Below are 20,521 nucleotides of genomic sequence, written 5' to 3' on the forward strand. Positions count from 1 at the left end.
ATTCAATGACCAGTAAATGTGTTTCTGTATAGTATTCCTCCAGTAATGGTCATGTGGTGACATAAATTATGGTGTTTTGAGAGGTAATCATTGAAGTCGAGCATCACTGAAGGCCTTGGTGGGAAATGCACGGCCCGCCACTGAGTTGAATGAAGTTGATTAAAGTTTTATTTCTGTGCATGAGCGTATTTTTGTTGCTTATCATTGTATCAATATTATTCATTATTAATAATGCATGTTATTTAAATGATACATATTTAATAGCATATACAATACACCACAGCTCTATAGTGTGGTACAAACTGGCAGTACACAGGTTCCATTTAGTGGTTCTCAGGAAGTTTTGTTTAAAAAAACAAAACTTTCGCTGAGGTTCAATCCAATTTAAATGTCATTTGCTAAAATACGAATGTTGAACTCAAATTATGCATGATATAAAACATGAGACGCACACAAGTTATTTTAATCCTTTTATTTTCCTACTCGTACACTCACTGCTTACTTTTATAATTTCTCTTTTTACAATGACTGTAATTAGATTCCCCCACCTCCTGATAACAACTGGATCTATAGGGGGGTATTCCCACAAATAATATACAGCTTTAACCAACAGGGTTATATAATTTATACATTATATTTAAAAATATGAGTATTTCATCTTTCTATAATATTTCATCTTCCCATGTCGCACAACGAATGGCAAGTCCTGCGCTTTTTCTTTGGACATTGGAAGTGATATGTCAGGGGAAAAAATAGGATTCCTATATACAATTTCATTATTGATTACTTCAACAAAAAGGTGACTGATGTGGTCAGTGCTTTTCTCCCCCCATTATTATCAAGTGTGTTTGGAGCACAGGCAGTGTTTTAGACTATTTTAACTTCATCTGAAGAAAAAGTGAGCGTGATGAATGATTGGGATAAATTATCACATCTTTGGTCATTTTGAAACCAGGATTTGAAAGGAATCTGTTAAAGTGCAATCTGCTCTGCTTAAAAGGAGTGTAGTCATTCAGACCATCCATCCATCCATTTTCTACCGCTTGACCGTCTACCCTATTAGCGCTCTTAAGCGTCGCTCGTGAATTGCGGACAGCTTGAATGAGGAACAATTAAGTGGGGCAGTAAAAGCAAGGAAATTAGAGAATATCATCACTCAGTAGACTGAACTGTACAATGAAAATCAGTGTTTCCATGCAGTACCTGACTCCAAACGGGAAGACGACTCTAGAAGCTTCTATAATAAGACCCTTGAGTGGTGACAGCGGTATACAGACCAAAGCTATTGCGCCTTTGAGATGATATGCACATCCGTGAATTAAATAATCGCTTTGAAACAAAGAAAACGTTGACCGCGTTGAATAAATACCTGTGAATAATCGAAAACAACGGTGCTGTACACGCTACATGCTAGAGAGCAATATACTGTAGGCAGCCTTGTTCTTTCCCTCACGTCAAGGTGAGAAAATGTTTTGTCGTTGTTCCCCTCAAGACTACAAAAATACCTAGAATCTAGAATGAGTGTAGAAAAAACTTTACAAGTCATTTACATCCAAGGCCATATTTCATGGAGTGGCAGGTGAAAGTTTTGTGCAGAAAGCGAAGCCGTCAAGTGTCCATTCTTTGAGGTCCTTTGTCCGTTTGTCCTCCCGGGTGCAGCATCGGTGTAGTGTTGTGCAACACGTGTGGGGGAAAAAAGCAGATGGCGGTTGAAGGAATAAAGGGCCGTCCAAGTCGATTAACGCAAGGCTGTCCCGGGACGTGCAAAAGTTGTCCTTCTACGTACATGATTGCCTCATAGGTTGGTTGTCACCTGAGCGGGCGTGAAATCCCACAACTTATATCACAATTTGATCCCTTTAACAAATAAAAAACAAAATAGTGCAACTATAAGATTCTTCACATAACATATTTTCAGTCTTGACAGTTTCACCTGTGCAGCAAATACACACACGCATTATTCTTTCACTCAGCAAGAGAACACTGGAGTGAGGACTCCAGGACTCTGTGTCATTGTAAAATAATAGTCATGAGATGATGCAATTTAGGATAGGAACTGTAAAAAAAAAAATTAAAAAAAAAGTCACATCACACAAAAAGAACCCTAAGGGCATTTTTCCTCTTCAAAAATGTCCCCAGACAAACTGAGCAGTGCTTCATACGGCTTCTTCAACACCATTCAGCCTGACACGTTGCAAGTATGCAGGATACATGTGATCACCACCCATTTTAAGGCCTTCGAGGTATAGAACTGCCTAATCCTTCGCTTTAAGTGGACGGGGGAGGGGGTGATTAACTTTCACACATTCATCCAGCTGTGCAGGCTTGGGTTCCTCTGGCCAATAACATGGAAGTCACCAGAACCTGAAGCGCACTAAAACAAATTGTATTCTTTTAGGGGGCGTTGGTGTTGTTGATGACGTCACGGCGGTGCCTATTTGACTTCGAGAATGGAAGGGTTGGACTCCATGATGGCCACGATTACTTTGTCAATGTAGTCCTGGAGCCTGTAGTTGATCTCTTCCTGTTTGTGAATAGTCTCCATCAACTGGGATACAGAAATATTGAGGTCAGTAGATGGAAATGAGTTTAAAAAAAAAAAGAAGATCACTGCAGTGAGCTTACCTCAGAGCGTGACACAGAGTTAATCTCAGCTGCCAAAGAGTCTGAAAATGAGGCCGACATGAGGCTCTTTGCTCCCTGGATGCTCAGGTTGATGATCTGGCCGTTCAGCTCGTCATTCTGCTCCTTTAGGCTGCGGTTGTCCTACAGACAAACATCAGTACATCTATTATAAAACATACCAATAAAATGCCAATTTAGTTAGAGAAAGCAAAATATTGCACCTGTTTGAGTCGTTTGATCTCTTGTTCCAGTTCTGCTTCACGGGTGCGCGTCTGGTACTCCTGCAATCCCGCGCCGGGTGTGCGGCCTCTTTTTGCTTCCGCCTCCAGCTTGTATAACTGCAAGTGCTCAAGCTGTTTGCGCAGATCCTCAATCAGCTGCAACAGATCATAGGACATGTTTAACTGTTTACACCTGCATTAATCTAGTCAATATTATTGTAGCTGTGATGTGGGTGTGTTTGCGCAGATCCTCAATCAGGTGGATAAGATCAAAGGACATGTTTATCTGTTTACACCTGCATTAATCTAGTCAATGTTACTGTAGCTGTGATGAGGGTGTGTTCATTCTAGTAACTTGAAAACCTTATTTTGCTCAAAGAAAATACCAAATGACAACTACAATACAGTAGAACCTTAATTTACGAATATGCCAAATATGCCTCAGTGTGCAAACCATGTCTCGGTGTACAAACGCTTCATTCCTTAATTGTGTGTGCCGCTGGAAGCCTTAGGGAGCTGCCATCCTGTGTACGCAGTCCATTACTCGGTCGCCACTTCTCAGTGGTTCAGCATGTTTCTTTTCTCGCCATTCACCAAGCTTTGTCTAGTTTGCTTGCTCAATATGGGTTTAAACAAGCCAACTAAACAGCCTGGAAAGTAGGAGGGAATCGCGCTATGGACCTGTGGATTCAAGACTTAGAGAGAGAAAACCCGGGAGAAGAGAACTCTCCTTTGGAGCAGTAAAACGCTGCCACTCCTCCCAGCCCCTTCCTCTCTCTGCCCTTCACTCCCTTCTCCGTATCATCTCTCTTCCTTGAATGCGTTTGCCTCCTCTTGTCAGGTGCATGCCACAAATATTCTGGGACAGCAAGGTAAAGAAGTTTTTTAATTTTTTCTTTATTGTAGCAACATGGTTGTTAATGTTTTTGATGTTCTATATGCAGTATATCATAACTATGAATGAACACATGTGGAGTTGTGTACTTAACAAAAAAAAGGTGAAAAATTGAAAACATGTTTTATATTATATTTCTTCAAAATAGCCACCCTTTGCTCTAATTACTGCTTTGCACACTCTTGGCCTTCTCTCGATGAGCTTCAAGAGATAGTCACCTGAAATGGTTTTCACTTCACAGGTGTCATAGTTTTGATGCCTTCAGTGACAATCTACAATTTAATAGTCATGAAAATAAAGAAAACGCATTGAAATGAGAGGGTGTTTCCAAACTTTTGCGTGTACTGTATAAAAAATAAATACAAAAATAATATATATACATATATATATATATATTTATTAGGACTGTCAAACGATTAAAATATTTAATCGCCATAATCGCAGTTTGTTTATGGTTAACTCATAAAGAATCGTGATTAATCACAGATAGATATAATTTTTCATCATTCATTAGTGTACCCTAGACAGATAATTTTCAAGTTTTTATTACCATGACGGGACAATTAGTTTGCTTTAAATGTTTTTTAAACACTGTGCTTTTTTAAACAACAAACAAACAAAAAGAAAGACAAACACTTTTATTGAGAATTTAAGAAAAAAACCTGCAGTGCTTTGGTATATTGCCAGATGTTGTATTTTGTAGAAATACATAACTTGTATTCCTGCTGTAGGAGCACTTGCATTCAGAGGAGTAGCTACTCTTCCATGTTAAGATACCAGTTTCATGCATTAATAACACAAAATGTGTTTTGTTACAATCATGGTTTGTTTGGTAATTTAATCTGTGATTTTTCTACCTAATAAATGCTTCTGATGTTCTGAACATTACATATTGTACAAGTTAATCATATTTGTTTTGCTGCATGACTAAGGCTGCAGCTAACGATTATTTTTCTATCGATTAATCTATAGATTATTTTTTTCGATTAATCGGTTGATCTATAGATTCTTTTTTTCGATTAATCTATAGATTATTTTTCCTTTTGCCGATTATTTTTTTTATTCAAAATGAAGATGAAAAAATTAATGTAGGCCAGTTTTTTCGAAAGGCATGGCTTTTATTTACAAAAAAAAAGAAGTATGGCCACTCAGTCAACATTGACAACAACATGACTAAATATTCTGTAACAATGTAAACATTTAAAACTTTTAACCTTTAACAAAATTAAAAGTAGCTTATTTGCTTTTTAATGTGCAAATATAAAAGTCAACATCCAGTGCAAATCTTAATATTCTGCAATAGTATAAGCATTTCAAAAGTAAAAGTATTGCTTATTTTGCTTTAAAATGTGCAAAAATAAAGATAAACATCCAATACAAAAAAGTGTAAAACGAAATATTCTGTAACAACAGTGTAAACATTTCAACAAAAGTGAAAGTATTGCTTATTTGCTAAAATGTGCAAAAATAAAGATAAACATCCAATACAAAAAAGTGCCAATCTAAATATTCTGGAGCACTGTAAACATTAAGTATTGCTTTTAAAATGTGCAAAATAAACATCCAGTCCAACACAGTACACAATAACCAATTCTACTCATTCCAGTGAGTGACTAACAGTTGTAATGAAGAAAGGTTAGCATGTCTACATGCTATGCTTATTTTCTTGTTTACAATATTCCCAGCAGCTGAAAATAGGCGCTCAGAAGGGGTCGATGTGGCTGGAACTGAGAGGTAATTAGACTTCACCTCAAGCCAGGACTGCGAGTGAGCTGAGCTGCAGTTTATATTTCTAGAAGGTCAACGGGCTTATAGTGATGTTACTAGTAGTTGACTGGGAGGTGTTTATTATCATTTGGGGAGAGTCCGCTGCCTGATGCTCACCTGCTAAACACCTATCTGCTCCACGCTGAAGCGCTGACTACATGCGCTCTGAATACGCACTGCTGATTGGCTGATAATGCTTCGTGTGTACCAATCAGATGGTTGTGTGGGTGGGACAATGCTGCGTGTGTACCAATCAGATGGTTGTGTGGGTGGGACCATGCTGCGTGTGTACCAATCAGATGGTTGTGTGGGTGGGACAATGCTGCGTGCTGAGACAGAGGCAGGAGCGAAGCAGCTTGTTAAGACTTTAGCAGCTAAAGTTAGCTTTAGCTTAGAAACTCGTTCGGTACACCCCCGTACCGAACCGAAAGCCCCGTACCGAAACGGTTCAATACAAAACACGTACCGTTACACCCCTAGCAGATACAAATGACACATTCATGTTTTTGTGTAATGATGACAACGTATGCTCACGCGGACGATTGACTAGTTGATGGTTGATGGTTTTCTTTTCAAATGTTCGTTCATAGCCGTTGTGCTGCTATGATAGGCCATTTACGCTCGACACAGTGTGCATTCAACAACATTATTAGGCTGTGTATTGAAATACTTCCACACTTTTGACGACTTTTGGCGTGATTTTTCCCCCTCGCTCGCACCGTCTGCTTTGATCGTCTGCTTTGCGCTTTGCCATGACGGTAGTGTGACGTAAATATGCGACGCGTCGACGCACAAAAACGGCGTCAACGTATTTACGTAACCGATGACGTCGACTACGTCGACGCGTCGTTTCAGCCTTAGCAATGTCCTAACCTTCTCAATTTATCAATAATGTGTGATTTTCAGCCGAATGAACATTCTGTAATTGAGGACTATCATTCAGAGCATGTTATTGAAAAAAATCTGCCACAAAAAGTCCTTCTCCACAGTATATTCCTCAACTGATGTACTATCATTTATGTAGGTAGAAATAGCACAGATTACATCAAAACATATTTGAGAATCAAAGCATGATCGTAATGAAATATATTTTTCATTTTGTTACTGTAGCGGATGTGACGTTTTTAATTTGAAGCCAGAACTGTGAATGGTTTTAGAAGGTGTCTTGACATGTTTTGACGACAAGACTAAAGAATTATAAAGATTTCCTGCCTACTGTCTGCCTCCTGTCTCTGTCTTTCCTTTCTGTTGAGCTTTTACCCCATTTTATTAAAGCATTTACAGTAACAATCTACATGTTATGTTATTAATGCACTCAACTGTAAGGTAAACACGGAGGTGAACCTCCTCCTCTCTGTAAGCGGCAAAGCACGCCTGCCTGCATTCGCTCTCGTGACTTTGTCTCACGGCAATTGAAGATAAAATGGTTGTATTAGCGGTATAAACGACTTGTCATGGCTTTGGACTTCAGATTTCCATATTGTTATCTTTTCTTTGTGCATTTCTGCTTGCTATTTTCCCACTTGTGGCTCAACAGTGACTGGACGCAGTGGACGCCATTAGACTTCCTCACACTACAGAATCCCCCGAGGGTCAAAAATGAGGCAAGCGCTTTATTTGCACAATAACAAAAATTGTATCGCTAAAGGAAATTATAGACAGATAATTTACCATTACTGAACAATTAGTTTGCTTTAATTAAATGTTTTTTTTAACACTATGCGCTCCCAACAGGTGTAAAAGAAAGGGCATCTCTATCCTCCTTCAAAACCGCAATAAAATTACACCTCCAGGCAACTTCAACCCTAAACTAACACCCTCCCTGGAATGTTAATAATCAAATGTTTTTCTTGTGCTTTCTGATATCTCTCTCTCTATGTCCACTACTTGCTGTACATATCCTACCAAGTCAGTCCTACACTGTTTCAATGTCCATTTCTCTGATGATGCAATTGTTGATGCTGATTGTTGATGACAGAGGTGTTGATACCAACCAAACCGAACCCCCCCCTTCCATATCCCACACCCCGGATTGTAAATAATTTAAATAATGTAAATAATTCAATGTATATACTCTGATGATTATCTTGTGTGATGACTGTATTATGATGTTAGTATACATTTGATAGTATATATCTGTATCATGAATTAATTTAAGTGGACCCAGACTTAAACAAGTTGAAAAACTTATTCGGGTGTTACCATTTAGTGGTCAATTGTACGGAATATGTACTTCACTGTGCAATCTACTAATAAAAGTTTCACTCAATCAATCAATCAGCTTTTTAAAACAGCTCAACAGCGTTTTTGTGTCTTTTTACGCATTGAAATCAGAAAGGACGCGAAATTCCGGAAATCCGGTGACGTGGATTTTATTAATTTTTTTACAGATTATCGCTTTCCGCCAGTGTTTTGTTTTGTTTATATTTGCCGGGTCAAATTATGAATTATTAATTATTGGTCGACTTCAAAGTAATGCACTTTCCGGTACAATTTCTTAAATTTTGATTCGCCGAACGTTTTATCGATCACAAATAATGCATTTTCGGTATTAGGACTCCCGGGTGTTATTTTTTTTCGTCATGGCGAGCAATAAATCCAAGAAGCAAAGCTTCAAAGAAAAGTGGCTTCAGGAGCCACTTTTCAGCAAATGGCTCACTTATGAAGATGGAAAGATGTTTTGCACGCCATGCAAATGGGCTAAGAAAAGGATCACCTTCACGACCGGGTGCACTGATTTTCAAGGATCCAGCCTCACCAGGCACCAAGAAACACCCTCCAATTTGGGCCCTACAATTCCGCTCTTTGGTCGGAATGACGAGGCCGTCGATTTGTTCCAACTCTTTATTTATGTTTCCACAAAGCCAACTGGACATCCACCATGCTATTAACACTCCTGAACATGTTAGCGCTCATTCTCCTAACTTGCCCACTCACTTACACATGTCACTCACCCCACATTCCGCCATATTTAAAGGGGAACACAGCTTATGGCCATCACCAAGCCATAAATTAACACAAACTGAGGCAGAGTGATAGCATTGCATGTCATTAGATTGCATTAGTCATGTAATACTAATGTCTAATATAAAGAGAAAGCATGCCCACCTCCTGCGTGCTCTCCTTCTCTTTCTGGTTCTGATGGCGTTCATAGCTCAGCTTGTCAGCCATCTTCTGGCGGGACTCCATCTCGTCCTTCCACCTGGTGGTCATCACATCCGTCTCGTCTTCAAGTCTCTGTTTCTCCTAGGAAACACAATCGATTAAAGGGGACGTCCGGTTTTTACTGGGAGGGAGACAAAAGACCTCCATGACACTCACCTCTTCTAATCTCTCAATGTTGGCTCGTAGACAAGGAACACAGGACCTCAGCTCACTATTCTCTTCATCTAGTTGCTGCGTTCTGTAGCGTAAACAAGCACAATAATTATCTATCGATCTATCACATTCTATTTACACACTAGAAAAAAATGCATGGCATTCTCATTAATCAGCACCAAAACCCAAGTTTCAGGTCAGTGCCACAAGGGGGCAGCATAGAGTTGTTATAAATATAGTATCAGTTTACTATCCACTGAAAATGAATCAACAAACAGCCATTATTGTCTTGACAGCTGCCGACAATACATGGTGGTGGTATGGCCTTGATTTGGGGCTGCATGAGTGCTGCGATTCAATGAAAATATAATGCTTTAAGCAATGTGAGGGGTTAAGTCACTTTTTGTGAGGTACTGTATAAGGGAATCTAAAAGACTTCCAGTAGGCATTGAATAATGAAGGATTTACCTGGCTTGCAAGTTCTCCACCTCCATTCCTCTCTCCCTCTCCATTTTGCTCAGAGCCTCCTTGTGACGCCGCGTCTCGTAATGCAGCTGCTCGTCCGCGAGAAGCTCCTGCTCCTTCAGCTGCTCCTCCAAGGCGTTAGCGCGGTGTACCAGCTGAAGATTCTCCTGCCGCAGGCGAGTGTGCTGCTCCCCCGAAGCTTCAGACTCCTTCTCCAGCTCAGCCACGCGACGCTCGAGCAGCAGCATCTACCAAGTGTTTAGTGAAGAGTTAGCGGAATGTTGTCTCCCTCAACAACTGATGACCTCTCACCTTATCTGTGATATCATTGTCGGCCAGCTCCAGAATGTCGCGGGTCAAGTCGCTCACGGTGTCCAGTGTTATTGAACTGTTCTGCAGAAGATGCCTGCATGTGGAGGAGCAACACGTAGCTCAACATCAACTTAAGTCGGATAACTTTCCGCTTCGTTATCCATCAAAAACAAAATGTATCTTGCTGATTTTGCTTACCTTGCCACCTTCTTGCTGGACAGCCTCTTGCCAGCACTAAATGGGGAGAAGATCAACAGGAAAGTGGTCAGGAAAAGAAGACCGATAGAGGAAGGAGGCACTATCGTTTGCTCGTCCCCTTATCAGCACCATTCCTTTCTGCTAGTGGTGCAAAGGGAGCTTTACAAATTCTAACTATTAGTGATCATACACAGCAACACAGCAAACTATAACTTCTAAAAAGTGCTGATCCAGGCAAAATAATAGAGCATGAGTGTGACAAATGTATTATTTTAAGCAGGATTATTTTGTATTAATGTGGTCCTTTCTTCATTTTTACCACTGCAAACAGATCAAATAGGATTTCTGGGTTACTTATGAGTTCCTATAATTTTGCTACCGGCCAGTAAACCTGTACTAGCAAGGTTTTTTTGTTTTAACTTTTAACTCAAAATGTGAAGAGGGTGGTGCAACAGACAAACACATTGAAATTGGCATGACTTACTTGTATTGTCTGGTAAGAGTCACAGTAACTAAAGCAAAATTAACTATTTTCCTCAATGCACTCCAACACCGAGGATGAGGGTGATAATGAATAATCTGAAAGATGGATTTTAAAATCATTAGGGATCTTCCGATCAGGCATTTATGATGCCAATTCCGATATCAATCATCCATGAGTGAGATCGCCCGATACCAATATCAATCACATATATTAACTGTGAATCTTTCAATTTATCCACTGCGAGTGCTTTTCACAGTTTAACAAAATATACACAATATTTTATTTAATTCCTTATTCTATTATACTACGTACAATTTTTTGAGCAACGCAGTCAATCGTACACAATAATAAAACAAAATAATAGACTACTATTTTTCATTTAAATCTCTTTTTCTTTCAAAGTCCTCCTGCGCCCAGGGAATTATTCTCTAAATGTGTAAATAGTAACAAAAAAAATTATTTTGAGAAAACGAAAATAGTGATCTAATCATCACAATGACCATATGGATCGATCTACCTCGTTATGTGTCATGTATTTCTGACTGCGACAATGCTAACACACTAATAGTATGATTTATTATATCGGTATGTGTGTATTCGCCCCTGGCTGAAAAGATCCAGTGGTCACTGCAGTGATTTCACGATTGATCACGCAAGCAGCGACTGGATCGCTGTTTTCAGAGTTCAACTGCGTTCACGTTGTTTTCATCATCGCTACTGATGACGTAGAACACATATCTTAGTTTATACAGAATATCAACATTTTCGGATTGGACAAGTACTTACGCGGCCACAAAGTTCTGACAAAATTTTGCAAGTTTACACTTGACAAAACTCCCTTGCAAAACATCTGCGGTGAGTAAAATGTTAATAGGGATCTCTATAATAATAATCTGTGAGTCTGCCAAAAATCTTTTAAACTGATCGAGTCGCACAATAATTTTTTGGACCCACCGATTGCCTGGTTGCTTGTGATGTGACTCACAAGTCGAGTTCGACCAGACATGTTTGCTCACATTTTCTGTCACTTCCAACGCTAATTTCATGAATTTAATCAAATTAAAATACACCGTAAACTGTAAAATCTCTTTTTTCTGTTCAGTATTTATCACTTTTTAATAATGGGTAAATATTAAGAAAGGTGTGACCTAGGGCTGGGCGACGTAGCTGAAAACTGTATCACGATATATTTTTTTTTATATTGATCGATAGATAATTATAGATATTTTATGACTTATTAAGGCCTGCCAATAAATACAGTAATACAATTTCCAACTTACCATGGGTGCTATTTATCAGTGGAGAAGGCGTCTGGTAGCCAAGTGGTAAAATAATTGCTCTAAATTTGAAAGTAGTTGCAGTTTCGAGACACTAGATGGCAATAGTGTATACATTATTGAACAATACACAGAGTAGTTTGGGAATCTATCCATTAAGTCGACACATTGGAAATGTTCGGATGTTGCCGCACCGTCTGCATTACAACCAACAAAACTAAAGACTTGTTTTTGTTATTGAGTTGATATATCAAGATATCACAGTTTCTCTTCCCACTCCATGCAGATAATCCACTGTGAGACAGAAAGACGCCGCAACCAAACTGGGTAGTTGATACTATTACCTGATTGGCAATACGACACTTCCTGTTTCCTGGGTTCCCAGGGCCCAAGTGACTTCATACAACAAACATTGCTTCATAATTTCTTGTTTCTTCCGACAAAAATATATAAATATATATTGAATGTTTTATCGAACGCATCTTATATTGATATTATGTGTCTGTCGCGATATATATTGATATTGGTTTATCGTTCCAGCCCTAGTATGACCTTTTCAACAAAAAAGTCACACCTAAAATATTTAGCCCTATTGACTTTGTATTAAACAAAGAAGTTGACCAGAAATTATTGCATTTTTCACTGGTTTCAAAGATCCATAACTTTCTTAATAGTTATCGCAGGAAAATTATACTTATATCACTGTAATTGTCTTCTCAAGATAATACTGGTATCATCTACACCAATTCATTCTAAAATTGTATACACATAATTATATTATCCTCTCTTTAGACTCTTATTCATCTATTTGAAAATTTCCTTTTTAATATATGCTGTAACATGGTTCCATTTACACTTCTTAACTTTACAAATTTTGTTTTATTTATTTCTTATTTTGTTTTACTTATTTATTCTGTTGTTTAAAGCTAGCTTAGCGGTTAGCTTAGCTGTTGGCATGCATTCTCCTGCTTTCTCTCGGTGCGTAACATTTATCCACATCCTCTATAGTGATAATGATACCCAAGATATTAAGAAATGCAATATATTTTCCATAATAGAGGTGATGATTACTATTAACTTAGGGGTGCGTCTCCACACATCGTATAGAGTTTAGTTTTCTAATTAGCTGCTAGCCTGTCAGCCGGGGGACTAAAAATAAATACAGAAAGTCATTAATCGGCAATGGCGATCACATACTTTTTAAAGTAAATAGGCCCATTCCTAAAAATAATCATTGTTTTTTTGAACCATGTGGTGTGTGTGTGCAAATACAACACAACATGACAACAACATACACGATAGGTACAGTACATGCGTTAATCTACTCAACACTGCACACAGGGAAGAGTTGTGTTACCTAGTCATCTCTAGGTAATTGAGGCGCGTGGAGAGGTCCTCAAGGCGACTTATTTGTTTGTGACATTGGCTACAGAAAAAGTCCAGCGCCTCCTCCCTGAGGAAGCTCTGAAAGCAGTCAGGGAGAGGAGCGGGTGCGCTGGAAGGATGAGGGGAAGAAGGAGAGGAGAAAGAAGTGGTAAGTGACAGACAAGCAAGGGGTGGACTAAGGTCTGGAAAAGTTCCCCAAGGTACGCTGGGGTAAAGAGTTAAGGCTCCATTAGAAGGACATAAGGGTGACTGGGGGAACATGTAGTACATGGAGAAAACATTTCCTATCCTTGCAGACCCAGAAAAGCCACTCTTGAACCTTTGCAGTAAAGAGATTAAACACATAGTGGAGTAATTCAGCAGGGAAGCCTGTGTGCTCTCCTCATGGCTACCAGCTGATTGTTCACTCAAGGAGTGAGTCAGCTCTTCCATTACGCAACTATCTGGCGCAGGTCTCTGTTTGCTAAAGCACAAAGGCACCTAAGGGCTGGTCAAAAGTGTCATATGCACCGACGTCTTCAGCCATTTATTTCTGCCTTACAAGTGGACGCCCGTGCATTTGTAAAAGTGAAACACATGTAAGCAAACAGTGTTTACAGGTCATCAACAGCCTTGTAACATGTAGATAACTATGGGTGTGTGTGTAGGCGGTGCTGCTGAGCATGACACATATTCACAGCGAGTGGGTAAAGTTTGTGGGATGCAGTATGATTTTTCTAAACAGAGCACATACTTTGTATGCTGTTTCATCTTTTAAATTATGTTTAACTTAAGCCTCAAAATGTCGAAGAAGACAACAATCCCAACAGTAGCACAGTATGTCAAAAAAATCAGTACACCCCTAGCTTTTCAGCAAGCATAATTTTGCAGTTTATATATTCTCAAGGGATAATACCATAGCAGTGTAATGTAGATTAGTCAGCGACTATTATGATAGCTGCATAGAAAACTTAACACATTCATTGTCTAAATAACTGGTGCGTACCAACATGGTAGTAGCTTCAAAGTCTGAAGACTGCGGTTTATTGAGAGGAGATAAGAATTCCAACATCTACAGAGCATGAGCCCCAATTTGGGAAACACAAATTGACCTTTCGGGCACAACTTGGACAAACACACAATATTTGGACAATAATGGCTTTGTGTTACTTATTTTCAGTGGATAGTATTATCATACTGCTATATATGCAGTACAACGATGACTGATGAGTATATCCAAGTTGAATTTTTGTTGTATTGTCCTTCACAGGACATACAGTTGTGCTCATAAGTTACCCTGGGAGAATTTATGATTTATTGGCCATTCTTCAGAGAAAGCTTTTATTTCGTCAAAGTAAAATTTTGCGGCCGTATTTGATGCACTTTGCTGCTACATTGATGCAGTGTTGAGTGCCCAGCAGGCTCTATAAATTGCACCCGACAGTGCAAGAAATGTAAAAAAAATACACAGAACGACCGAAAAAATAACTAATTACCCTCATTTTGCCAAAATCGTTATTAGCTTTGGACCAACAAACACGGAGAAATTATGACTTTTGCGTGAAATATGTCAACTGTGGTGGGTGCCTCCAATGTATTATTTGTAATCACTGTATGTGCTGTGCCTGTGCTTTTATACTTAGACAAACTTTATTGATCCACTATCATCTATTATTACACACAAAATTTGATTTACTCTTTCAATGTCTACTCTGTCTATTTGTAATTGATTTTCTCTTCTGCGGTTAGCTACTACGGTACATTTTTAGTCTACTTTAAACCTGCATTACCCTTTCCATCCTTACCCTTTCCATCCTTTGTAACTAAGCTGCTGTGTGGAACAATTTCCCTTGTGGATCCATAAAGTTTGTGTAAGACTAAGTCGTATTGCATTATCTTAGTTTTACTGAGATTCAAGGTAAGGTCTGTTTTTGTCAAACAGTCTCTTTAATTAGTTCATTTCTTCAATTAATATTTGTATTAGGCAGCAAGGTGGAACAGGGGTTAGTACTAGTGTCTCACAATAACAAGGTCCCGGGTTTGATGTGTGGAGTTTGCATGTTGTCCCCGTGACTGCGTGGGTTCCCTTCGGGTAGTCTGGTTTACTCCCAAATATGCTTGCTTGAAATGCCAGGGATAGGTTGACTGGCAACACTAAATTGACCCAAGTGTGAGTGTTGTCTATCTTTGTTGGCCCTGTGATGAGGCTACGACTTGTCCAGGGTGTACCCCGCCTTCCGCCACCCACACGACCCAGACAGGGACAAGCAGTAGAAAATGGATGTATGGATAAATTATTTGTATTAGCTTCTGTGGGTTCTGTCCTGAACAAAACGCAGACGATGTGTGGTGTCTTTACCTTGCACAAGAGTAGTGTGGCTCTCAAGTATTGACGGCGAACCTTCACTTCCCATACATGTCTTCTTTTCGGGTTGTGGGGAAAGCAATGTAAAAGCTTTCCGCATTTCTCGCGGGTGGAGCAGCCCCATGCTGCACATCAGGGCATTTTTACACGGCGGAAAACTAATGAGGAAGTGCCGCAGACACATAGCAACAGCCAAAGTTGGTAGCAGTCATGGCGCCCTGTAGTCACGTGATTGCCTTTTGACCAATTATTGAGGAGATCGCCTAAAACTGGGTTGGCCAAACTCTCTTTATACACAGCTCTGGTTGAAACTAAATCAACAGCGCCTGTGCTGGTTGCAGCAAAGTAATGCACAGCGTTATGACTTAAGACACGATTGTATTAATAAGGGAATGGGTGATAAGGCCTGAAAATCTATATTTCAATATATGTATTGCAGCCTCTTAAGATAAGGATTCATAGTATATTCCTATGTAATCTTTGGCATATAAATTACAGTAACAGGTTGCTCTACCTTTGGCTGATGACATTATTTCCAGTTTTCGGACATGTATGCTTTGTGCAGTTACTTTGTGTAGATGTATTTTTTAATTTTATTTTCAAAGCTTGTTACTCTCCTCTGTAACGCAGTTCCAGCCAAATGTCTGCTTTAGTGTACTCCACACTTACTCTGTATTTTTTGCTACTGTACATTCAAAATAGTTAAGTGGTCAGCATCCCTTTTTGCCTCCTCCTGCTCTGTTTCTCAGTGTGTCCTAATTATAATTGTAAGATCTGTAATCTATTTGCTTCCACGGATACAAGGATTAATAACTGAGAAGTGGCTCCAGACAAACTTTACCTAGCCACATCTGTCAGGATGTTATAGATTGTTTAAGCTTAACAATCCATTCCACAAACAAGTTTATTTCCATGCCAGTTAGTTGTAAAACTAGCTGTAATCGGTTTAGAACCTCTTGGGAAGGGAAATCACAGAAACGTGTCAATGATCCGGCTTAAGAGTTAGCAGTGCAAGAGTGTGTAAGAGAGAAATAAAAGCTGGAAGAGCACAACAGGTGCAAAGTTGGATAGAGAGTATTTGTTTAGAATAAAAGCTAAGCAAAACACATCATAGCAAGACAAGAGGAATGAACTAAGTAGTCTCTAATCTTGACCTTCCCCACAAAATGGAGATAGACAGTGCAGAAAAGGGCGTCTGCAGATATCTTATCACATTTTGACCTCAAAGTGCTTAGAAAGGTGGTATTTGGGTCGGAACAGTGGGGCTGAAAAGAACTCTTTTATCAAGACTGATTTGACAGTCTGCAACACATTGTAGTCATTTTCAGTGAAAAACTACTGCAGTGTCTTCATTTCAATATGTCTTTGATAGAAAGTAGTACCTGGGAGAGAGCAGAGAGGAGACATTGAGCTGCTGTGGCGTCTGTGCGAGAGGGGAGTCGGCCACGCCATCCTGGTTGTTTTCCAGCAATAGTTCTGAGGTATTGCTCTCCCCGAAATCTTCAAAGTGCTCCTCCTCGCCACCGATGACCGTCACCAGGGAGTCGTTGTGCAGTTCCGAGTTTAGGGAGAACCTTTGGGAAGGAGGCACACAATAATTCTCAACAATATGGTAACAGTATATTATAAAATACAATAGATTTTGTTTTTCGACAAAATTAAATTTCTTCATATCAGTTTGTGAAATCGAATGCCCAAATAAAGAATCTCACACGTTTGTGACTCAGTCTGTGTATTTTTTATTTATTTATTCTGAATAAAAAATAACCCATAATGGGGTCAAAGTAAGTTGCAGTTGTGTCAGTAGTTTGATAAAGAGTGTGAGATACACTATTGAATTCAGGAAAGTATTCATAATAAAAAATAAGGGTGCTGTCCATGCGGCTCTTACTACCCCTCCCCCTCTCTGTTCATGACCGTCTTCACCAACAAAAGTCTTCACTAAAGCTAAACGTGAGTATCATGAGTATAGTATTTCTTATGGGAAAAAAATACTAACAAGGTACCACTGTAATTAAGAATAGAACTTGGATGTACTTTAGAGTAGTCGGTGTAAATCTTGTATAGTAATAACCACTCGTTACATCCGAGTTTCTATTGTCTCTTGAAGAATATTATTTTAAAAAAAAGTGTGTACTTGCTTTGGTGACATATTGTACTGTAAATAGTGGATAAAATACAATAAGGTTGGCTATTTGTTTGTTTCTTCAAACGAGATATTGAGAATAAAACACACTTACTTTAAAGCCCAGTCAAAAACTCTTAATCCTGCCATTGGAACAGCGGCAATCTGGACAAGTCTTTGAGTGTAATCTGCTAATTCAAATTAATCCTAAAGGCTGCTTTGGCTGCAACAACATGGGGTGTGCTGTGGTGAAAAACCCTTGATCCTTCAAGATAGGGGGTTGAGGTTTTTTAATTGATTGGTTTTTACCAACAAAAAATACATCAAATAGATTTGGAGACTGATGCTTGTACAACACATTAGTGATCTTCATTTTGGAGGAAAGCTGAAAAGCTGGCCTTTCCTGTTTTCCGACAGGATGTATGGAGACCCTCAGCACACTCAGGATGAGGATGTCTAAATCAGCAAAAAAAAGCTTGCTTTCTCAGCATACATTATGCTTGTTCACAAAATAGGTGGTATTTTGCTGTCTGATTCAAAGATGAAAGCGCTACAAGAGTTGGATAAGAAAAACTAGTAAAAGTTCAAGGACTCTTCAGTGTCTAGACCGGGCCTCTGCAGCAGTGCTCTAAGCAAATATTAGGCAGAACCGGTTAAAGAATAACACTACCAATTCTAACGCCACTTACCCTTTACCCAGGCTCTTGGTGCATGGCCCCAAATTGAGGTCCCTCACACAGAGGGGCGGTGAGGCAAGTGAACGCATCTTTGAACACCCTCCACTGCCCTGGCGGGAAAGCCTAGGAGCAACTGGAGTTAAAACCCCGGACAACCAGAGTGGAATCCTGAAGTCTTACGATTTACCTCAACTGGAAACAAAAGCGAGACTAGAACAAGGTTCTAGACTTTGCAGACATCTACCAGTAAACTGTGCCCTGTGGTGCTGGTGCATCGTCTGTGCCACCAGAAGAATGAATCAAAGAGGGTTGACTATGAGTGGGTTAATCAGATTTGAGGCTAAGCAACAGCCATCAGACAGTCCTGCTGACTGTCGGAGGGCCAAATGTGTGTGGGGACACAAGGGGGTTAATCCAGTTAGTCTTAATCCTCCATCCAGTGCATCGTAGCATAACCGTTTTTGGTTGCAGGAACTAGGTTGACTCAAAAACTCAATCAACCTAATGACCGTTTTCCCATTGAGCGGCAGTGAATTTTTTTTTTAAATGTGATTGCTTAGGTTTGAAATTAAATTCAAACCGATGAGGACAAATCAAGATATCAATGCACAAATAGATGAGGTTCCATGTTCGGCAACAACATCAAATAGTATTTTCTGTCAGCAAGACTGTCGTCAGTGGTAAGAGGAGGGAATCATCTTCTTCACGGAGAAAAAAAATGGGAAAACAACAAAAGCGCTGAGCTTAACATTTCCTGTAATTCAAAGCTGGAATGGGAGGACCAATACACAATGACCAGTCACCAAGTGACCACTTGTCCCACATACACACAGTATATCAAAGCTTTAGCAACACATGAAGCCTATGCAGCGTCTTACTTTGGCAATTAAGAGTTATCATTTTCCATATAACACTTAATGTCCACCACAGCCGCAATTTCAATCCCAGGCTAATGCAACACACAGTGAAAACCTTCCAAACTAAAAGGGATATCAACCAATTAAAATATTTTCAAGCAGTCAGTACAGCAGTCTTATCTCAGCCTTTTCCCAGGCAAGAAGAAAGACAACACACTAAAGTAACATTTGATTTGGATAAGAAAAGGGGAACTCTGTGTTCAAGGGCAGTTTAAGTTATCTCAAAAAACAACTTTCATTTGTCAACAGTTTGTGACAATGTAGAGCGTAAAGGTGCGTGTGAATGTGTGAATACAGTAATACACTTTTCTTTTTGCTGGCTGTTCATAAAATTCACAAGAATAGTAAGATTGCTGTTCATTCTTCATTGCTATCCTTCTGTTTAATCTGCCCGTCTGCTGACCCAAATAGAACCTGAGCGAGCAGTGCTGGCACGAACATCACATGACCAGTGTGAAGGGTCAGCTCCAGGCTAGCCAGCTATATACACTGTACCTTCACCTTAACATTTACCACACACACTAATCGGAATTTGTAAAAATTTGTAAGTATTAAGACTTCTACATTGGTGTCAAAAAGTCAACAAACATATTGCATGTGACTATACCGACCTGTTCATGGCGTCTTCGGGGTCGTGAAGAGCCGCCTCGATACCGCTGTCCGTGTCCACATCCTCGTGCATCTCGGGGGGCACAAGGGCGCCGGTGTCCTCATCAGTGAAGGTCTCACATTCACTGTAGGTGCTCTCTGAACCCAGGTACGCACTGTCGGTCACCTCATTTTGCTGCATGAACACAAAAATATGATCAAAAACACAAATACATTGGTAGTAAAGGCAAAATCGGTTACAGGGAGTTTCAAAGTGTCGCACAGCGAGCCATAATTCAAAGAACATATTACAACTTACACCTTCAAAAACGACATTTTTGTGGCATTTTGATCTCACCCCAGACTCTGTTTACTCTCTCACCATAGGAACTAAAACTCAATTAATTTTGCTTTTGACATAAATAAAGTAAGCTTATCACTGGTTCCGATGTCCAATTTTTTTCCACAGAGGGCTGCATATTGAATAATTTAATGATATGGGGCAACTTTGATACCTTTTGTATATTAAAAAAACTTTAAGACCAAACCAAAGTAGTTCAATCAATATTTGCTAAGCTTAGGGATGTTCCAATCAGGGTTTTATTTTGCGGATTCTGATCATCCTTGTGTGAGATCGGCCGATATCAATCACGTGCATTAACTGTAAATTTTTAAATGTATTTATGTTAAATGCTATTGACACTTTAACAATATCAACACAATATCAAACTAGTCCTTTATTCTTTTCCTCTGTGTGTATTATGTACAGCCTCGTCCTCTAGTGATAATGACTTCATAATCATACTTAAGATAACAAAGAATTACAGTTTATTTGCCGTAATGGAAGTAATTACTATTAGCTTAGAGGAGTGGGTCTACACGGTGTTTGGAGAGACATAATTAGCTGTTAGCTGCTTGTCAA

General features: G+C 39.4%; 1 protein-coding gene across 3 annotated transcripts in view; it reads right to left on the reverse strand.

Annotated features, from left to right (window-relative positions):
• Positions 1-447: 447 nt before the first annotated feature.
• The window catches only part of rab11fip3 (RAB11 family interacting protein 3 (class II)), a 54,914-nt gene continuing 34,840 nt past the window's right edge, over positions 448-20,521 (reverse strand). Inside the window, exons 4-14 of one of the 3 annotated variants that reach the window (XM_062055898.1) lie at positions 19,623-19,795; positions 16,675-16,866; positions 12,920-13,057; positions 9,802-9,837; positions 9,604-9,697; positions 9,295-9,539; positions 8,830-8,911; positions 8,617-8,754; positions 2,847-3,002; positions 2,626-2,766; positions 448-2,548 (exon numbers count right to left, since the gene is read on the reverse strand). In XM_062055898.1, coding sequence (XP_061911882.1) covers positions 2,435-2,548; positions 2,626-2,766; positions 2,847-3,002; positions 8,617-8,754; positions 8,830-8,911; positions 9,295-9,539; positions 9,604-9,697; positions 9,802-9,837; positions 12,920-13,057; positions 16,675-16,866; positions 19,623-19,795 — 1,509 coding nt within the window. In that variant the 3' untranslated portion in view covers positions 448-2,434. The remainder of the gene's footprint in view (positions 2,549-2,625; positions 2,767-2,846; positions 3,003-8,616; positions 8,755-8,829; positions 8,912-9,294; positions 9,540-9,603; positions 9,698-9,801; positions 9,838-12,919; positions 13,058-16,674; positions 16,867-19,622; positions 19,796-20,521) is intronic. The other 2 variants (XM_062055900.1, XM_062055899.1) reach the window with 2 other exon arrangements.

Source organism: Entelurus aequoreus, linkage group LG08 (genome assembly GCF_033978785.1).
Source record: "Entelurus aequoreus isolate RoL-2023_Sb linkage group LG08, RoL_Eaeq_v1.1, whole genome shotgun sequence".
Classification (NCBI taxonomy): domain Eukaryota; kingdom Metazoa; phylum Chordata; class Actinopteri; order Syngnathiformes; family Syngnathidae; genus Entelurus; species Entelurus aequoreus.